This window comes from Hippoglossus stenolepis, chromosome 10 (genome assembly GCF_022539355.2).
Source record: "Hippoglossus stenolepis isolate QCI-W04-F060 chromosome 10, HSTE1.2, whole genome shotgun sequence".
Lineage (NCBI taxonomy): Eukaryota > Metazoa > Chordata > Actinopteri > Pleuronectiformes > Pleuronectidae > Hippoglossus > Hippoglossus stenolepis.
In genome coordinates, this window is record NC_061492.1 from 15,741,825 (window position 1) to 15,758,293 (window position 16,469).

General features: G+C 41.7%; 2 protein-coding genes across 2 annotated transcripts; both read right to left on the minus strand.

Annotated features, from left to right (window-relative positions):
• Positions 1-411: 411 nt before the first annotated feature.
• ccdc28b (coiled-coil domain containing 28B) lies at positions 412-7,502 on the minus strand. The gene is made up of 6 exons (XM_035168181.2): positions 7,303-7,502; positions 5,824-6,241; positions 5,032-5,201; positions 4,662-4,816; positions 2,599-2,621; positions 412-2,465 (listed from the first exon to the last, which is right to left on the minus strand). Exons 2-6 carry the CDS (start codon positions 6,057-6,059, stop codon positions 2,411-2,413), a joined length of 639 nt encoding a protein of 212 aa, XP_035024072.1. The 5' UTR covers positions 6,060-6,241; positions 7,303-7,502; the 3' UTR covers positions 412-2,410.
• A 1,473-nt stretch (positions 7,503-8,975) lies between these two features.
• Positions 8,976-13,969, minus strand: tmem39b (transmembrane protein 39B). Its single transcript, XM_035168955.2, has 9 exons — positions 13,780-13,969; positions 12,185-12,406; positions 11,849-12,068; positions 11,534-11,617; positions 11,157-11,311; positions 10,341-10,665; positions 10,068-10,255; positions 9,851-9,971; positions 8,976-9,351 (listed from the first exon to the last, which is right to left on the minus strand). Exons 2-9 carry the CDS (start codon positions 12,313-12,315, stop codon positions 9,118-9,120), a joined length of 1,458 nt encoding a protein of 485 aa, XP_035024846.1. The 5' UTR covers positions 12,316-12,406; positions 13,780-13,969; the 3' UTR covers positions 8,976-9,117.
• Positions 13,970-16,469: the final 2,500 nt, after the last annotated feature.

Below are 16,469 nucleotides of genomic sequence, written 5' to 3' on the forward strand. Positions count from 1 at the left end.
CATTGCAATGGCGTAAGCCAGAAGCTGGAAACACTATGCTTTTGGGTTATCCGTATGTCACTTTTGCGAACATAATATTTCAAGAGCGCCCTGAGGGAATTACTTAAAATGCGGTACAAATTTTCAGTTGGACTCAACAATGAACTGTTTAGATTTTTGTGGTCAAAGGTCAAGGTCCTCACAAAACACATCTTCTGCCTTGTGAACACATCTCAGGAACACCTTGAGAAAATCCTTTCAAATTTGGTACGAACATTCACTCGGACTCACAAATGAATTGAGAGTTGAAGGTCAAAGGCCACTGTGACCTTAGAAAATCTGTTATTGGCCTTATATGAGTCTGGGGGGAAATTCTAGCCTCAAGAAGAACTTAGAATTTTGCCCTGTCAAAGAAACACACGTCATTCTGTCTTTAACCTGATTCGCCTTTATTCATGGGTACAGTTGGTGACACACATGAGAATACACAAGTTTTTGGGTTGTTTTAACTGTGTCCAATTCATATGGCATGATGTGTAAAGCTAAGGGTGAATAAACCCTCTTAAAATGTGAAATAACAGAAAACAGCTCACTTAAAGATCTTTGATGTACAAACCCAACGAGAGGTTTCACATATTCTATGGCCTTGTAAAAGAGGTAGGCTTAGCAAGCAGTGCAAAAGACTTAGATTATGATTTAATTAACAAATGTGCCAATACTTTGACATGCTTTAATGTTTCAGATTAAACACTAAAATCACGCTTCAGCTGTCTTGTCAAGGATTATATATTACGACCAAGGTACGTTGCTGCCAGGTTTGGAATTTAATGAATCTAAGCCCCTAAATCTTAAAACTATGAAAGTAGCTGCCATTTTGAAATAGTACTGCTCAAAGGCTTATGCCAGCTGCATTACTCTGTGGATGTGTTATCCAACACAGTGTCAAACTGCAGATTCTCTTTGTGATCTACAGGTTGCAAGAAGTGGGTTTTACAGCCTCTCAGTAGCAGTGGGGACTAGTTTGTGCTTGCAGGGACGCTGCTACTGGCCGTCATTCACAATAAATAAAACCTAAAGGCAATCCTGAAGAAGCACTGACAAAATCGCCCTACTTCAATTATTTCAAACCGTCAGTGTAAGCAAATACAGTAGCTGAACTGCACATTGGTGAAACATTATCAACTATATTACATACATTTACATATAAGTTAATCAAACATACAGTTTCTACACAGGTCTCCTCACACTGTCCCTTTTAAAATGCACCTTTTTTCAAGAAAGGATCGTCCAGATATTGTTGAAATCCAGTCGGTATTAAACTTTTTAGCAAATATATAAAATGAGAGAGTGCATTCAGAATAATAGCAAAAGGTGAAAACTTCCTCTAACCTTTAGAGTTAACCACAGTGGTTTTGTCAAAAAACGGCCAAATACATTTTCTACTCGATACGAAAGGATGGTTCATATTTCACACCTTTACTGGCAGACATGTTCCATCAAAGGCCCCGTTCAGACCTGGTGTTCACCTCCGTCCTGAGGGATCTGATCGTAGGTGGTGTGACCGTACCCAGATGTGTCCTCAAGACCCCATTCTGAGGCGGTCTGAGCCACTTTCTTTTTGTTGTGTGAATGCAAATCTACATATGATACGAAGGACCACCTACTCAGCTGACGTCTCTGACCCACTACACTCTCACAATAAATCAAACAACTTTTTAGTCTATTCACTGACCATAACTTGATTTGTCTATGGCCACAATATCAACACTGATTACCCCATCATGATTTCTATGTTTCTCACTCACATATGCAAAGAGACATAGAGCGGGGGAGTGAGATCTGATCACAAGGGGTCACAGGAGACACTTTAATACCAGGTGTGATCAGACCAACTTGACGCTGTCCACTTGTGATCAGATCTCTCAGGACGGATGTGAATACCAGGTCTGAACCGGCTCTAAAATTGAGCAAAACTCCAGGCATATGATGAAATAAAGAAACACAGTATAAAGTCTTCAACTCTCATAAAATGTGCTTTTTGTAAAGGAAAATAGAGGCAACAACTTCACTCGCTTGGATTCAGTTGTTACCATATGATGTAACTGCTAACTGAAACTAGTTGAAAAATGTTCAAAACTGTACCACAGCATGTTTCGTTCTTCTTCGACTGTGAAGTCCACCCTCTGATCATTTAGCGATTCATGAAGGAGGGGATGATGTTTTGGTTTATTTAATGCTCTGCTGCTTTAAGCTACTGTATCGTTCCCTTGGTTTCACTGACCAAATGGGGCGGGAAATGGCTCCTCCTCCTCCTGTGGGTCTTTCCATTCTGTTACTAAGGCAGCTGGATCAACGCCATGGCAACCTGGCCATGGTTAGATGTTGGGAGACGATGGGTGTGCGGTCGCCGCCCTCCACACCTCCGCTCTTGTCAGGGGCCAGATGTCTTGGGCAGGTCCTGGTTCTCGGCCAAGTGGAGCTTTTGTCTGAACACGGACACGTTAAGGATTCGCAAGGAGGGACTGAAGTGAAAACAGATTATCTAAATCAAGTGTTTGCTCACCTTGGAGTGCTGGCTGACTCCCATAAATAAACACACATTCAATTAGGAAAGGATACATGGAGGTGCTGAGCTCCTCCAGCTGCGGAAACAAATGGAACAAAATGACATGAGAGAAAATATGAACAGCCACAAATAGCAGCGGATGTGACACTACAGGGCACTAATCACTAAACATGATCATATGACATAACAGCCTGTTGGTGGCGCTTCGATATGAATTAACTTCCCATCACCACCACGGTGTTAACGAAGGGTTAAAATGATCAGATTTCCTCATCTACACAGAGAAAAGTCACTTCACAGCCCGTCTGCTCTGAGGCACAGTTATCCACCTGCTGCAAGTTATTCCTGGCAAGTGAAGTCTTATTCTCACCTCCCTCACACACAGCACCGCAGCTTCCCCACAGAGAGCAGAGCAGCCCCAGGTGTGAGTAACCAGGAGCCACACAACACGCTAACAATAGAAACCCTTTGCACATCAGTATCACTGGATACTATTTAACACCGGGACACTCTGGCAGTGCAGTAAAGCATATAACAGTGTTCATTTATGTACTCTAGTGCTCCTCATAACATTAACTATGAGTCAAACAAATTCATTTCACTATACCTGTGATTTTCCTACAGTCACATGTCAAGTGTACACACCTGTTATTAGCATGTGATTTTTGTGATCCGATCTCAAGTGGACAGCTCTAAGTGAACGCACTCAGATCGGATTTTTTCTCTTGATTTGATTATGACCACGGCCACAATATCAACACTGATCACCACAGAATGATTAATACGGTCAAATCTTTTTATTCAGACTCTCCTGACTCCCTTCTCTACCTCTCTTGCGCTCGCTTGTGCCGACACACACACACACACACACACACACACACACACACACACACACACACACACACACACACACACCATCGGACACAGGACACACTTGTGTGCTCAGACTGGGTAAAAATAACATAACTCGGTCTCCATGAACAGAAATGACGAACGTGTTTGTTTGTTTAGAGCAGAGAGGTGAGATCCGTTCACAAGATGCATGTGGGGCCACATTTAAATGCCTGATGTGCACTTATGATCGTATTGAGTTTTCACTTAGGTTCACAGGTAACAGGGAAAGAAATAAAAAAGAGAATTTATGTGCATTTTATATATTATAAGTTATAGGTTTAACTCATTAACGCTGCGTACACACTGTGTAATCAAATACTATTTGTCTCATGATCATTGAAGTACTTGGTGAGTATTGCAGTCTTTCAGCACTGACCTAATCATCACTTACCTGACATAACTGTCCCTCTTTATTCCCTCTTGATTTTAGACTATATTCTTCCAAAGGGGGGAAATAAGTACTTTGGTTTTGAGCAAAGCTGAGGATAAAACCACAAAATGATGAGTAGTAAAAATTGACCTGTGGCTGCATTCAAATATCCCTCCAGATATACTGCTGTACTGTGTCTAACAATGTGATGATAAATATATATATATAAATATTGTTATTGATATTTAAATCTGTAGTCCAGGTTTCTATTGTGTTACAGTTGAAGCATCAGGGCCCATGTTATCCACATTTTTTGTCAAATTCCAAAATCAATTGCTCTTAAATTTCCCATAATGCAACTTCAAGCTAAGGTAATTTGTTTATGTCCACAACTTCTAAATAGTTATGGAATCCTCCACACCTTCAGTTTTGTAACTAACATATTTAAGTCATACCTGATGACATAATCCTGATGACCTCATCAATCTTATCTTTCCAAACATTTTGTACTCTTCCAGGGCCACAAGTACGAGAACTATTCCTCATAATGGGTAAACTGAACCTCATGTGTAGTGCCCCTTTCAAATGTTTTCCCAGTGTTTGAATGAAGTATATTTTTCATAATAGTCTTTACAGTCAGTAAATCCTACAGTGAAACCTGGCTTGTTCTGTTTTCACATGATGCTGTTTCCGTGGCTTGGAAGACACCGACTTATTTCTTGAAGTGCAGAAAGTTGTTTTTTAGGAGTTTACAGGCACTGTATATTCAGACGTTCATATAGCTTCATGACCAGCTATAAACAGAGATTGTGTACTATAGAGATGAGTCACTGCTGCTGTGGTTGCACTCACGTTACTGAGCAGGTGTTCCAGGTTGTGATCGGAGGCACACTTCCTCTGGTCCTCTGAAAGCTCCTCCACGTGGCTGTCGAGGCTGAAGTGCAATCGCGCCAGCTTCTCCTGCATCTCACGCACATGCTCCAGCTGCTCAAAAGAGCAAACCTTACCTACCAAACAGAGGAGTGAGACCAGACAGGTGGGACCTTGTTATAGCACTTCTACAGCAAAGTCAAAAGTATTACCAGCAGTATTACCATAGCAGCAGATAAAAATAGCACAGGCACTGTTTGACTTCAGTAACAAAGCCACTTTTCAACTGGCTTTGCTTTCAGCCTGTAACAGAATATTCCCTCGGTGGCCAGTCTAATCAAGCTTAGCTTACCGAACGCCTGCAGTTTGCCTGAGTGGAAGTCGTTGAGGAGATTGAGGAGGCCTCCCTCCATCTCTCTGACGTCTGAGACGTCTGTGAGGAAGGAGTGCTGCAAGGGGGAAGACTGGACTACTTTACTGGGCCCTGCTGGCTGTGGGGCCCTGGGCTTCTCTTTGTGGGGCCTGAGGAGAAACAGACAGAAAACATCAATGGCAACCAGCCTCCTGTTTCTGCTATTGTTAAATTTACCAGGGCTTGTGACGACTTTGTAACTTTGGTAGAGCTCATGCACACTGTATGATTTCACATTATTACCTCCACCGAAGGACGTTATGTTTTCATCTGCGTTTGTTAGTTTGTAGGATTAAGCTAAAACTGCTCCAAATGATTTACATGACCCAAGGACAAACCTATTAAATTTAGATGTGGAGCCAATCATTTTTTTTACCCTCTCTTTTAACATTAAGATATGTAGTTACTCAACATTTTCTTAAATTTCTCAGACAATAATTCACGGATCTTGATGAAAAAATAGAGGCATGTTCAGGGGACTGATATCTATTAGTGTGTGCAATTGGTGGTGCAGATCCCAAAAAATTCTGGATCTAGTGAATTTGAATGTGGTTTAATAAGGGGACTGTTGGGCCTTGGCTGAGGCATGAACTTAACTGACTGCCATTCCATATTACTCTTTGTGGAGGAAAAAGGATGCTAGGACTGAAAAGCAAAAAAGAGAATTTGCAGCAGATGTTTATAAATGCAGGTGTTTTCTGGAGGATGTCCTTGTTACTCATAGAAACACACCTGGTGGTCTTTGGTGGAGCTACGACGGCTGCGAACACCTCTCTAGGCTGGCCGGGCGCACCTATGGACCTCTTGTACTTGCCTCTGTTCTTGGGGGAGGGAGGCTGCGGCAGGCCGAGGGAGAAGGTGGCACTTTTGCTGGCGGGTAAGACAGACAGTTTGCGGGGGTTGATGGGGGGAGGAGGGGGCTGCGGGAGGGACACCTTTGGGCTGCGCTTCTTGCGTTTGTCTTCCATTATTGTTTATTGTTCCGAGAGAAGTTGAAGTATCACTCACTCACTGGCTGGCGGGTGCACAGGATGCAGTAAAAACAACAAAAGGGTTAGGAAGCTCAAAACCAGCAGCCTGCCCCTCTGTGAGAGAAGGGCTGTGTGGAGGACTGCGCCAGAGTTAGTGCTGCAGCTCAGGATTCTCCACACTGCAAAAAGAGAAAAGGTATAGGTGATGCTTTCACTAGCTCATCACCATCCCTGTTTAAGTACAACACTGTATCTGGTATAGAAACATCCAAATCAGAGAGCAGAGGAGAATACTACTCATCTTCCCACCTAAATCTGATTGCATTTGGAGGAAAGTTTAAAATGGAAGCAATTTCCTGCTCTTGTCTCCCTGGTGTGAAAAAGTGGGAGTGACACAGCAGGAGAGAAAAATATTTTTAGAGCAGCCTCGAAGTGGAGCAGCCTTAGAGGATATGTGTGAAGGGAAGGAGGGTGTGATTAGTGAAGGTGAACTCAAACCGAGGAGCTGCAGTCAGCTTCGATGACGAATGACTGAATTACACAAACAGGACCTCTGACATGAGCCCGTACAGTTACACTAATGGATTTCATGTGCATCACTTACAGATAAATGGCTGAATGATAAAATCAATATACTATATATATATATACTATCTATTTACACTAAGTGACTTGGAAAAATGGGAAATGGAAGCACGTTTATAATGCATATTAATCCAATAAAACTTTCAATATATAGTATTACAAGACTTGCATTGCATTGCACTGGAACAGTTGTGGATCACTTTATTTTGATGGGTGATTGATGCAGGGATTTTAGTGTCATATAACTATCCCAGCAGCAGTTTGGTGGTTTGTTATTATAAAGTTATAATAATATATAAATTATAAAGTGACTACATTCTTTCTGTTATAGTGTCGGTATTGAGCCTAAATAACGCTTTGCACCTAATATCTAATAGAATCCCTGTTTCAGCATCTCATCTGATCGACACTGCACCAGCCTCAGTTCAAAGTAGAAACCAAAGATGGCCACTACAGTCATACACAAAGCCAACTTTACACGCATGTATCCCTCTTTACGTGGATTGTATCACTGCTGTAGCGTGTGTGGTTCAAGGATAGGACGTGGATAAACAGTTTGTTACAATATCCAGTTAAATGTAACAAGGAAACACACGTAAAGCACATTTATCGTCTACGAATGTCACAAATAAGAATGACCGGATCAATTACGCACCACAGAGCAAACCGGCTGCGTCCAGCGTCTCATTTCTCCATCCGGGATTTAAAATGTCCACCGACACTTCATGTACATGAACATTTACTGGAAAAGGCGGTAAACAATGGAGAATTGTCGCAGCAGCTGTAGATAGTGAAATATAAAGCGATGCCTCCGCTCGTGCGGAGCTGTCGGCTTTATCCGTCTTAAAGGGACAGTGTCCCTCTGAGAGGAAGCAGAGAGTCCAGTGAACCTGATGCTGTGTATAACTGATCACTGATCTGCTGCTAGTGACTGTGTACAGTAAACATGATGCTGTGTATCTCTGATCACTGATCAGCTGCTAGTGACTGTGTACAGTGAACACGATGCTGTGTATAACTGATCACTGATCAGCTGCTGGTGACTGTGTACAATTAACCTGATGCTGTGTATAACTGATCACTGATCAGCTTCTGGTAACATGTGTACAGTGAACATGATGCTGTGTATAACTGATCACTGATCAGCTGCTGGTGACTGTGTGCAATGAACCTGATGCTGTGTATAACTGATCACTGATCAGCTGCTGGTAACATGTGTACAGTGAACATGATGCTGTGTATCTCTGATCAGTGATCAGCTGCTAGTGACTGTGTACAGTGAACATGATGCTGTGTATAACTGATCAGTGATCAGCTGCTAGTGACTGTGTACACTGAACCTGATGCTGTGTATAACTGATCACTGATCAGCTGCTGGTGACTGTGTACAATGAACCTGATACTGTGTATAACTGATCACTGATCAGCTGCTGGTGACTGTGTACAGTGAACCTGATACTGTGTATAACTGATCACTGATCAGCTGCTGGTGACTGTGTACAGTACAAAAAACATTTATCTGAACTCAGGTGGCTTTATTTTTTCTCTTTGGATTTTTCTGGAGTAACTTCAAGTTTTGCAGTTTAAAAATCTGACTCGGAAAGCTGAAGACTTGCCTCCTCACTTTAGCATTTCATTAGCTCGGAATGACCTGGTACAGGGAGTGCTGCATTTTATTTCCATGTTGTATTTGACTGTTTATGTATCATGTTTAACTTAATTTTATTGCCAATTAATTACGTTTATTCACTGGTCTTATTGCTTTTGTGTTATCTCATGTTTTACTTACTGAGTTTTGCTTCAAACCTTTATTCCATCAATCAATTTTCAGTTTTTATGTTAATTCAATGTATTTAATGTAAATGTATAGTTATAAAGTACTTTGAGTTGTATTTGATATATATATGAAAGGTGCATATAAATAAAAAGATGTATCAGTAGTAATAATATCAAATTTTAAAATTTTAAAAATTATGTCTCATTTGGGGCTCCAACCAGTCTTGGGGGACAGACATCTGATTTTGGTGCCTCGATATCATAAATAAAAAAAATTAAAATAAAGAATTTAAACCAAATTCAAAACAACCTGAATTCAGCTGAACGTTTTTAGTATAATACGTAAATACTATGAATTGTGTTAATATTATCAATATTTGAATTTCAACATTTAATACTTCAAAACCAAATCAGCAATAAAAGACATTTGGTGTCAATTGTCACCTGAAACTTGCACCTATTTACCATTTTAAGTTTCCTTTTTGAAAAACAGAGGCATCTTGTGGTGACAATGGAAACAGGTTTAAAACTCAAATAAAACTCAAACAAAGCTTTAAAGTAATACAAAAATATTTCTTTTTATTATGGCAGAACAGAACAATAACGTGACACAAAATGCAGTTTATAAAATACAGAGCTCCGAGGCATGTCTGTCTTGTTCCAAAGCGAATGTGACCAACAATAACTTAAGCGTCTAACTGACTTTCTGGTCTGATGAGCTGTTTGAGTACGAGTAAGCCTTTCCCAGGACTATTCTGTCTCGCAGAAGCTTGAAGAAGGCGTAGTAGTTGCTGAAGAGGATCAGAGCCAGCGATATCGTCTGATGCCATTTCTCTGAGCATATCAGCGAGTAGAGCTGGTAGAATATCATAGCCCCTTCCAGGATGATGAGTATGTTGAGTATTCGTAAAGGCTTGTTGAAGAAGAACTAGGGGATGAAAGAAAACAGGATGCAGTCAGTAATATCTACCTCTTTAAAACAGCATAAATATTTTACAAATGGGCTACGTGAATACAGGTACTATGAAATCTCTGGAACTGCTTTCAGACATGCACAGAACTCTGCACTTTTTCCTGAAATTTTCTGGAGGTGGTTATATGTGAAAATGTAAATGTCCTCGTCAGTTTCTGGAACCTATCCTTCCAGTCCTTGGTAAAATGTCCTGAAAATTTCACAGTGAGCCTGTGTCAATTGTCAAAATGTCAATTTGGAAAGACGACAACATTTAAGGGCTTTTGATGAGACGGTGGTGTCGATGTTCTTCAAACTAAAAACGCGCATTTTCTGTACCAGAATTATATATGACAAGTCCAATTTCCGGCTGCGTTCTTCCTACGTGAAAGGCAAACTGTAAAATGTCCGGACTAAATTTTCCAGAATTCATGTCTGAAAATGGCTTTGGTGCTGTTCAAGTAGGAATACTCACATAGAAGCGATAATGGGACACATCTGATGGAACTGCAACATTGTAGTGGCCCATGGCCTTGTACACATTCTTATTATGTTTGACCAGAACTCCCTGTGGCCACATGTACTCCTCTGTCCAGCTGTATGAAATGAAGAAGAGGAGTGAGATTCAAATTTGACAAAAATTCAATCCAGATAAACCTTTAGTCCAGTAATAACTAACAAGCAGTACGTACATGTGCTGAAGGACGTTGGAGCAGAGTGAGGGATCTACTTTCTGCCAGCAGCCCAGGTGAGCTGCAGCTTTGTGAAGCAGGTCACAGTATCGAGGGGGCAGCAAGTGCCTCATGAGGATTACTGAGGTGCTGACTGACACCAGGATGAACATTTCACAAGACCAGCGCTTGTCCACGTACTGTGTGCTCTGAAGGAAAATATACAGGAAGATGTTAACACTTTGTTGCGCACAACTCAGGCATAGTCAATGATAACGTCGTACAGGTTCTCACCTTGACAAACCAGACGGGTACGAAGGCCACATAGTAAGCGCTGAGCATTGAGCTGACCAGCACCTCCTTCATCCTCCAGTTGAAGTCCATCTTCAGGTACTCCACCTCCTTTCGGATGAGGTCCGGGGAGAGGCAGCAGGCATGTGTCGGCATGGCCTGGACGCCATACAGCTGGCTGGTGTGCTGCTTCCACGTCTCCTTCAGCACGGTCAGGTAGTCCCTTCCCCGGCCCACCTCCTTGGAGCCAATGCTTGCAATGGGCGAGAGCGGCCCTGCTCTCCGGAAATCACAGTTCAGCCGGAAGAACGGAATATACATACCAAATCTGTGGGAAACAATGGCCCAGAAGAACGTTTACTGGACCTGTCACTGTGACACCACAACCACCAGAGTAGTGCTGCCAAAATATAGGTTGACAGTGTACATGGCATAAGAAAATGTGAGCTGAGTCTTTTAGTCTTATCAGTACAGAAATATTACACTTTCATAATAATACTGAATACATCTTAATCATATCATCAAAATGTTGATGCTAGGTGATTTACTGCAGGCCCCCTTTCGGAAACTGTTTACATACCAGCATCCGAACAGCATACACTCCCATGCCATCCAGGAAGTGCATGGCACATCATCCCAGCTCAATTTAAAGCTACTTAATCCATTAATATTTCATAACCCAAATTTCCCAAGGCAGTGTTTCAACTGAAGGCTGCACTCAAATGTTCAAACACCAAACATAACACATAACATCGAAATGATTTTCTTCCATCGTGCAGCTGGTATAAGCTTCTTTGTTTCGTTCCTGAAGTTACTCACGGGTAGCAGAGGAAGAGCAGGCTGAGCACAGAATAGGTTCTGAACAGGTAAATGAGGGAGCGGCACAAGCTCCAGCCCGTCAGCGTTAGCACAGCAAACCGAGCCATCACTAAAAAGATTGAGTGGGGGAAGGAGAGTTTGCCACTCTGTGATGCCTAGAGGAGAGAAGCAGAAGAAGGAAACGTTAGGAGTTACACGTATTACACCGTAATGAATCATACAGAAGAAAACTCTTTCAAAACAAAGGGTACATGTGTTGTGAGAATTTCCATTATTAAAATGTTATTTCCATATGCTAATAACAGAGGTTGAGCTAATATCAGGCTTCAAGAACAAAACTGTGAGGAGTGAAAAATAGCCAAAAATGGAATTCTTACTTCTTTAACAATTGCTGCAATTAACCTCCTTGCCAGGATGATGATTGTGAACACCAGCATGTTATAGTCAATAAGGTGAAAATTCTGTAAATAACAAGAATGATTTAGGATTATTGCTTTCACTGTCCACAATAATTCAAACAGCACTCTCATATGTGGCACTTTACATCATCAACATTGATAATTACTGGCCTGTAACATAACATACAGCAAAACAAACACAGAGATTCTCTGGTAGGCCATATAAAGACTAAAACCAGAGATTAATCATAGCTATGATGACTGTCAGTCGACAACTGACCACCGAGCACTCACCAGTGATGTGTGTGAGGGAGGGTGAGAGGGGGGGTACCACCACACAGTCTTGTAGATGTTGACATAGTGGACAAACAGGCCAACGAGGTGGCAGAAGAAAAGATGGAGCTCGAACAGCACGTTACAATCCACAGACAACTCTGGGATCTTGCTGTGCTTCAGAGGAACCACCGTCTGAGCGGCCAGGGGCGGGCTGGACATGCACGTTCCCGACCCATTCCTGCAGACGGGGCGGAGGGCATAGAAAGTCCTGATGAATGCCATTATGAAGTATTATTCTCATGATGCAGCCCAGATGAGTGTGATCAGGGGCAGAGTGTCGGGGGCCTGACTTACCTCGTACGTGATCGCACCCCAGTTACCGGGGAACTGGTGGAGTGGTTCCCGTTGCTGACCGAGCCTGGTTCACCGCTCAGCGGAGGTCTGCAGTACGTGGTGCGGTTTGCCCCTCGCCTTCCACCTGCCATCGCAGACACACCCACGGCTGTCTTCTTTCGGCTGCGTGTCTGAGTTAAGGGATTTCTCTTCTCTTTTCTCTCTCCTCTGATGTCCTCTCCACTAGTTTAGAAGAAGGAAGCAGATCAGACACAAAAAAGGCAGAAAGGAATATATAATATTAAGAAGAGATAGTCCTTTATCAGTCCCACTATGGAGAAATGTAACATATTAAAGCGGCAAAAAGGGAACAGTGAAATTAACCTTCAGTCAAGGTAATAAATACATTTCAGAAATACAATACAAACAAAAGGAACTATAAAAGATGGAAATTTGTACAATGCAAACAAATATAAACAGTATTGCACATATGTGATATTGAAAATGCACAAAGGAAAATTATAATTGCACAGTCAAATTAGTTGAAAACCTGGGTGACATATATATATATATATATAAATAAAGTTGCAAGTGGTCTCCTGAGAGCAGCGCTGGTTGTACAGTTTGACAGCAGCAGGAAGTAATGTCCTGCACTACCTCTGCTTCTGACCCTTAGGGTGGATCAGTCTGTCACTGCAGGAGCTGCCCAGTTTGCTGTGATGTTGGGACTGGTTTTCCCATGGAGAAGACAGCTTAGCTCTCATTTCTCCTCTGTCCCAACAACTCCAGTGGGTCAAGGGGGTGTCCCAGGACCGAGCTGGCCCGGCTAATGGGTCAATCCAGTCCTGTCAGGAGCTGAAATGCTGCTGCCCCGGCAAACTGAAGAAGATGGCTGATGCCACCGCAGTCATAACCTCATTCTCCTCAGCATATACCATTTCCTCTGACCATTCTTGTAATGATCAGTCAACTTTATTGTTCAGGTGAACATCCAGGTACTAACCATATAATAACTAAAGAGGGATGGGTATGCATGACTTTATTCATCTTGTGGCATGCATCTTGTAAGATAGATTTGACTTGACACAGCATCAGTGCTGAAATGATCATTTGAGCCAGTGGCTGGACTAGACACAGATCCAAGGAGTGGTGCTCAGAGCCAAAACAAACAAGCAGGCAAATGCTTCCTGGAAATCTCAGCCTCCAACAGAAACAAACATCAGCATCACTCGCACAAATCTGCAACACACCCATGTTGCGCCAAATAACTTTGCACCGACTGCGTTGCAACCCCAAAATATGGTGCAAGCTTTGCGGAAGCTGACATTTACAAAGCTAGCTTTCGTGCTACACCATTAGCTCACTTCCCCGGTGCAAATGTGTCTTTAGGCCCTTTAGCATCCGAGACATGAGGCAGCAGAGGGAAACAGCGTGGGCCTGTCCAATGACTGACGGACCCCAGTGTGTCCGCAGAGACCACGCTCCGATACATACAGAGCACTGAGGCCTAGGCTAACAGCGGGCTAGCAGCATCTCCAGCTAGCTCGTTAGCACTGCAGCTAGCTAGCGTCCAACACAACCGACCAAACAAGCTAGACGAGAATAGGCGAGCTTACCGGTGTCTGTGCTCAGTTAGCTGCTGCTCTGTCGCACAGGTGAGCGTTTAAAGGCGATCAATTTCCGCCATGTTCGTTGAAATAGGAGCGTGTTTTTCACTGGAATTAGCGAGGACACCCATTGTTGATGTGAAAGTGTCTGCTGCTGCTGCTGCTGCTGGAGGGGGCGCGGGTATGTTCGCAACCTGTGGGAGGAGAGAGTCATTTAAAGGAACAACCCGCCATAACAAGGAGGGGAAAGAAGTACGTGTTTATGGTGGGAAATGTATTTACACGTGTTTGTGTTTGGTTTGAATGCAGCTGCGGGATCGTAAAGGTTTATACACACCAGGACTGTTGCACCTCGACATATTGCGTGTGTGTTTGTTTGTTTGTGTGCGTGTGTGCGCACGTGTCTGCTTGTTGTGTGTGGAACCTGCCTGTTGCAACCTGAGCACTGGTTGTCGTTAAAGCCCCATAAAGAAACGTTCAGTGGAGGGAGGCGCCTCCTGTTTCACTGTTGCACAAGGTTTATCGTGAAGGATCCATTCAGCTGCACATAGTGTAACGGGATCTTTGGACTGAGCTTATCCCAAACATCTCATATGCAATATTTTCATACACTGTTGATCCTGTGATGTAGAAAAACACAGTGAAACTAAATCATTTATTGATCCATGGTTGGGAGAAACTTGATGACTATACATAATTTGAATGAATGGGTTAATTCTTTGACAGGCCTGCTGGTGTCAGTACCTGAACCCTGCAGTGTTACAGGATCTCTGGACTGTGCTTATGCCAAAGTCAAATGCAATATATGCAATAGACTATATATCTATATCTATATATAATTTGAATTTACGGGTTAATACCTTCACAGACCGGGTGTTAGTACTTACAACAGTCCAAAGATCTTGTAACGCAGCAGGGTTCAGGTACTGACACCAAGCATGTCAAAGTATTAACCCACTCATTGAAATTATATACAATATATATTACTGCCTATCATAAATTATTAAATTGAAATTGATTAACTGTAATGTATAGTATGCAGAATTTTATATTTTTGTGATTTTATTTAAGTTCGGACTAGCATCTCGGGTGTTTTTTCAGCCTGTCATTGTCAAACACACCGACACTGAAGCCCAGGGTTGGGTATGGTATTAAATTGTTCTACTGGGAATCAATAGCTACTCTTAATCTGCAATCTCCTGACAAAGTGTATAGAACATAGTGTAAAGATCTATAACTGTAATTAACATAAATGGCCATGTCCTGGATCTTTAAGGAATATTAGTCAAAACACCCCATCTATAGTTTCTTTTGGTGAATCTCACTCCATTACCAAGTGCTGCACATGAAAGGTGATAGAAAAAAATAAAAGACAAAGTCCAAGACAGGACTGAAATCCCATAGGTAGTCATCTTATCCTTTATCCTGAAGAAAACCCATTGCCTGATATTAAGGATCTAAACTTCCTGCTTATCTCTACTTTTGATCTAATCATATGTACAAGTAAATAAAAATGCAATTTTCCATTGAAAAACGTTTATTTTTTCCTCAGACAAAATATTAGATCACCAATTGTCTTCAGTATAAAAATATTGTAAATCTGGAAACCTTCAATAAAAAAAGGGGTAAAATTGCACACCATCATTGTTCATATAAAAAAAAAAGCATGTTCTTTATTTCAATGCTTAAGAAATTAAAAAAAGCAGAGTATTTTCTCAGTAAAGGAGAAATCTCTCTGCAGACACACCCCTCATGGGATCAGTATTGATAAGCTGTGATCAGCCTCAGAGACGCTTCCAGGCCTCTGCTCTTTCCAGGGAATTTCAATGAACCTGTTGAAAACACAAGATATGAATCAGCTCAAAAGCAAAATCCAGTACTAAAATTCATCTGTAATTTCTTCCCTACTCACCTGAAAGACCTTGGTTAGCTGGAGTCTTTTGTGTCAACTGCACCTACACAGTTAAGTGACAACCTAAGAGAAGAAACAGAAATGAGATCTTGGACCAACCACTGCCGACATGCAGACAATGGACAACACACATGCAAGACTAATTTTATGCTACACAAGTATCATGCAACTCAAGCTGAAGGGTCGATTTTGTCCACCAATGGGATGTTTTTAAATCGCTTTAAGTGCAACTACTAATTTTCATTAATCTACATTCTACAGAAATAATCAAGATGGAAATCATTAAGTATTGAGTGAAATGAAAGGACCATTATTGGTTTTATTAGAGCAAGAGTTGCATCACAACCATTTCTGATTGTTTTTTTACGGCTTATTTTGCTCGGAATAACTACTAATAGCATAATTTTGTAATTCAATGGTTTTGATGTTTTGAATGACTTGCATTACTTGGATGTTTTGCACAGAAAACAATACAAAAATCTAACAAATGAGTGTTGGGGTTAGTTTTACCTTCTTGTGGCGATCTTTAGGCTTTTAGAATCCTCTCCACTGCGATTTTTTTCTTTTTTAAAAACCAGCCAGCATGACTTTGCATCAAAGTCAAGTAAGATCCCTGCAAGCTTGATTTGAAATACTGTTGAAATTCAGTTATTTCAAGTAGCTGAAGATGCACTGCTCTTGAGAGCTTGAAGAGATATACTAACTAAAGGTTAATGACAATACATATTAAAGCACTATATCATTGTCAAGGCAAACATGTATTTGGCAGCACATTACCTCAATGAAT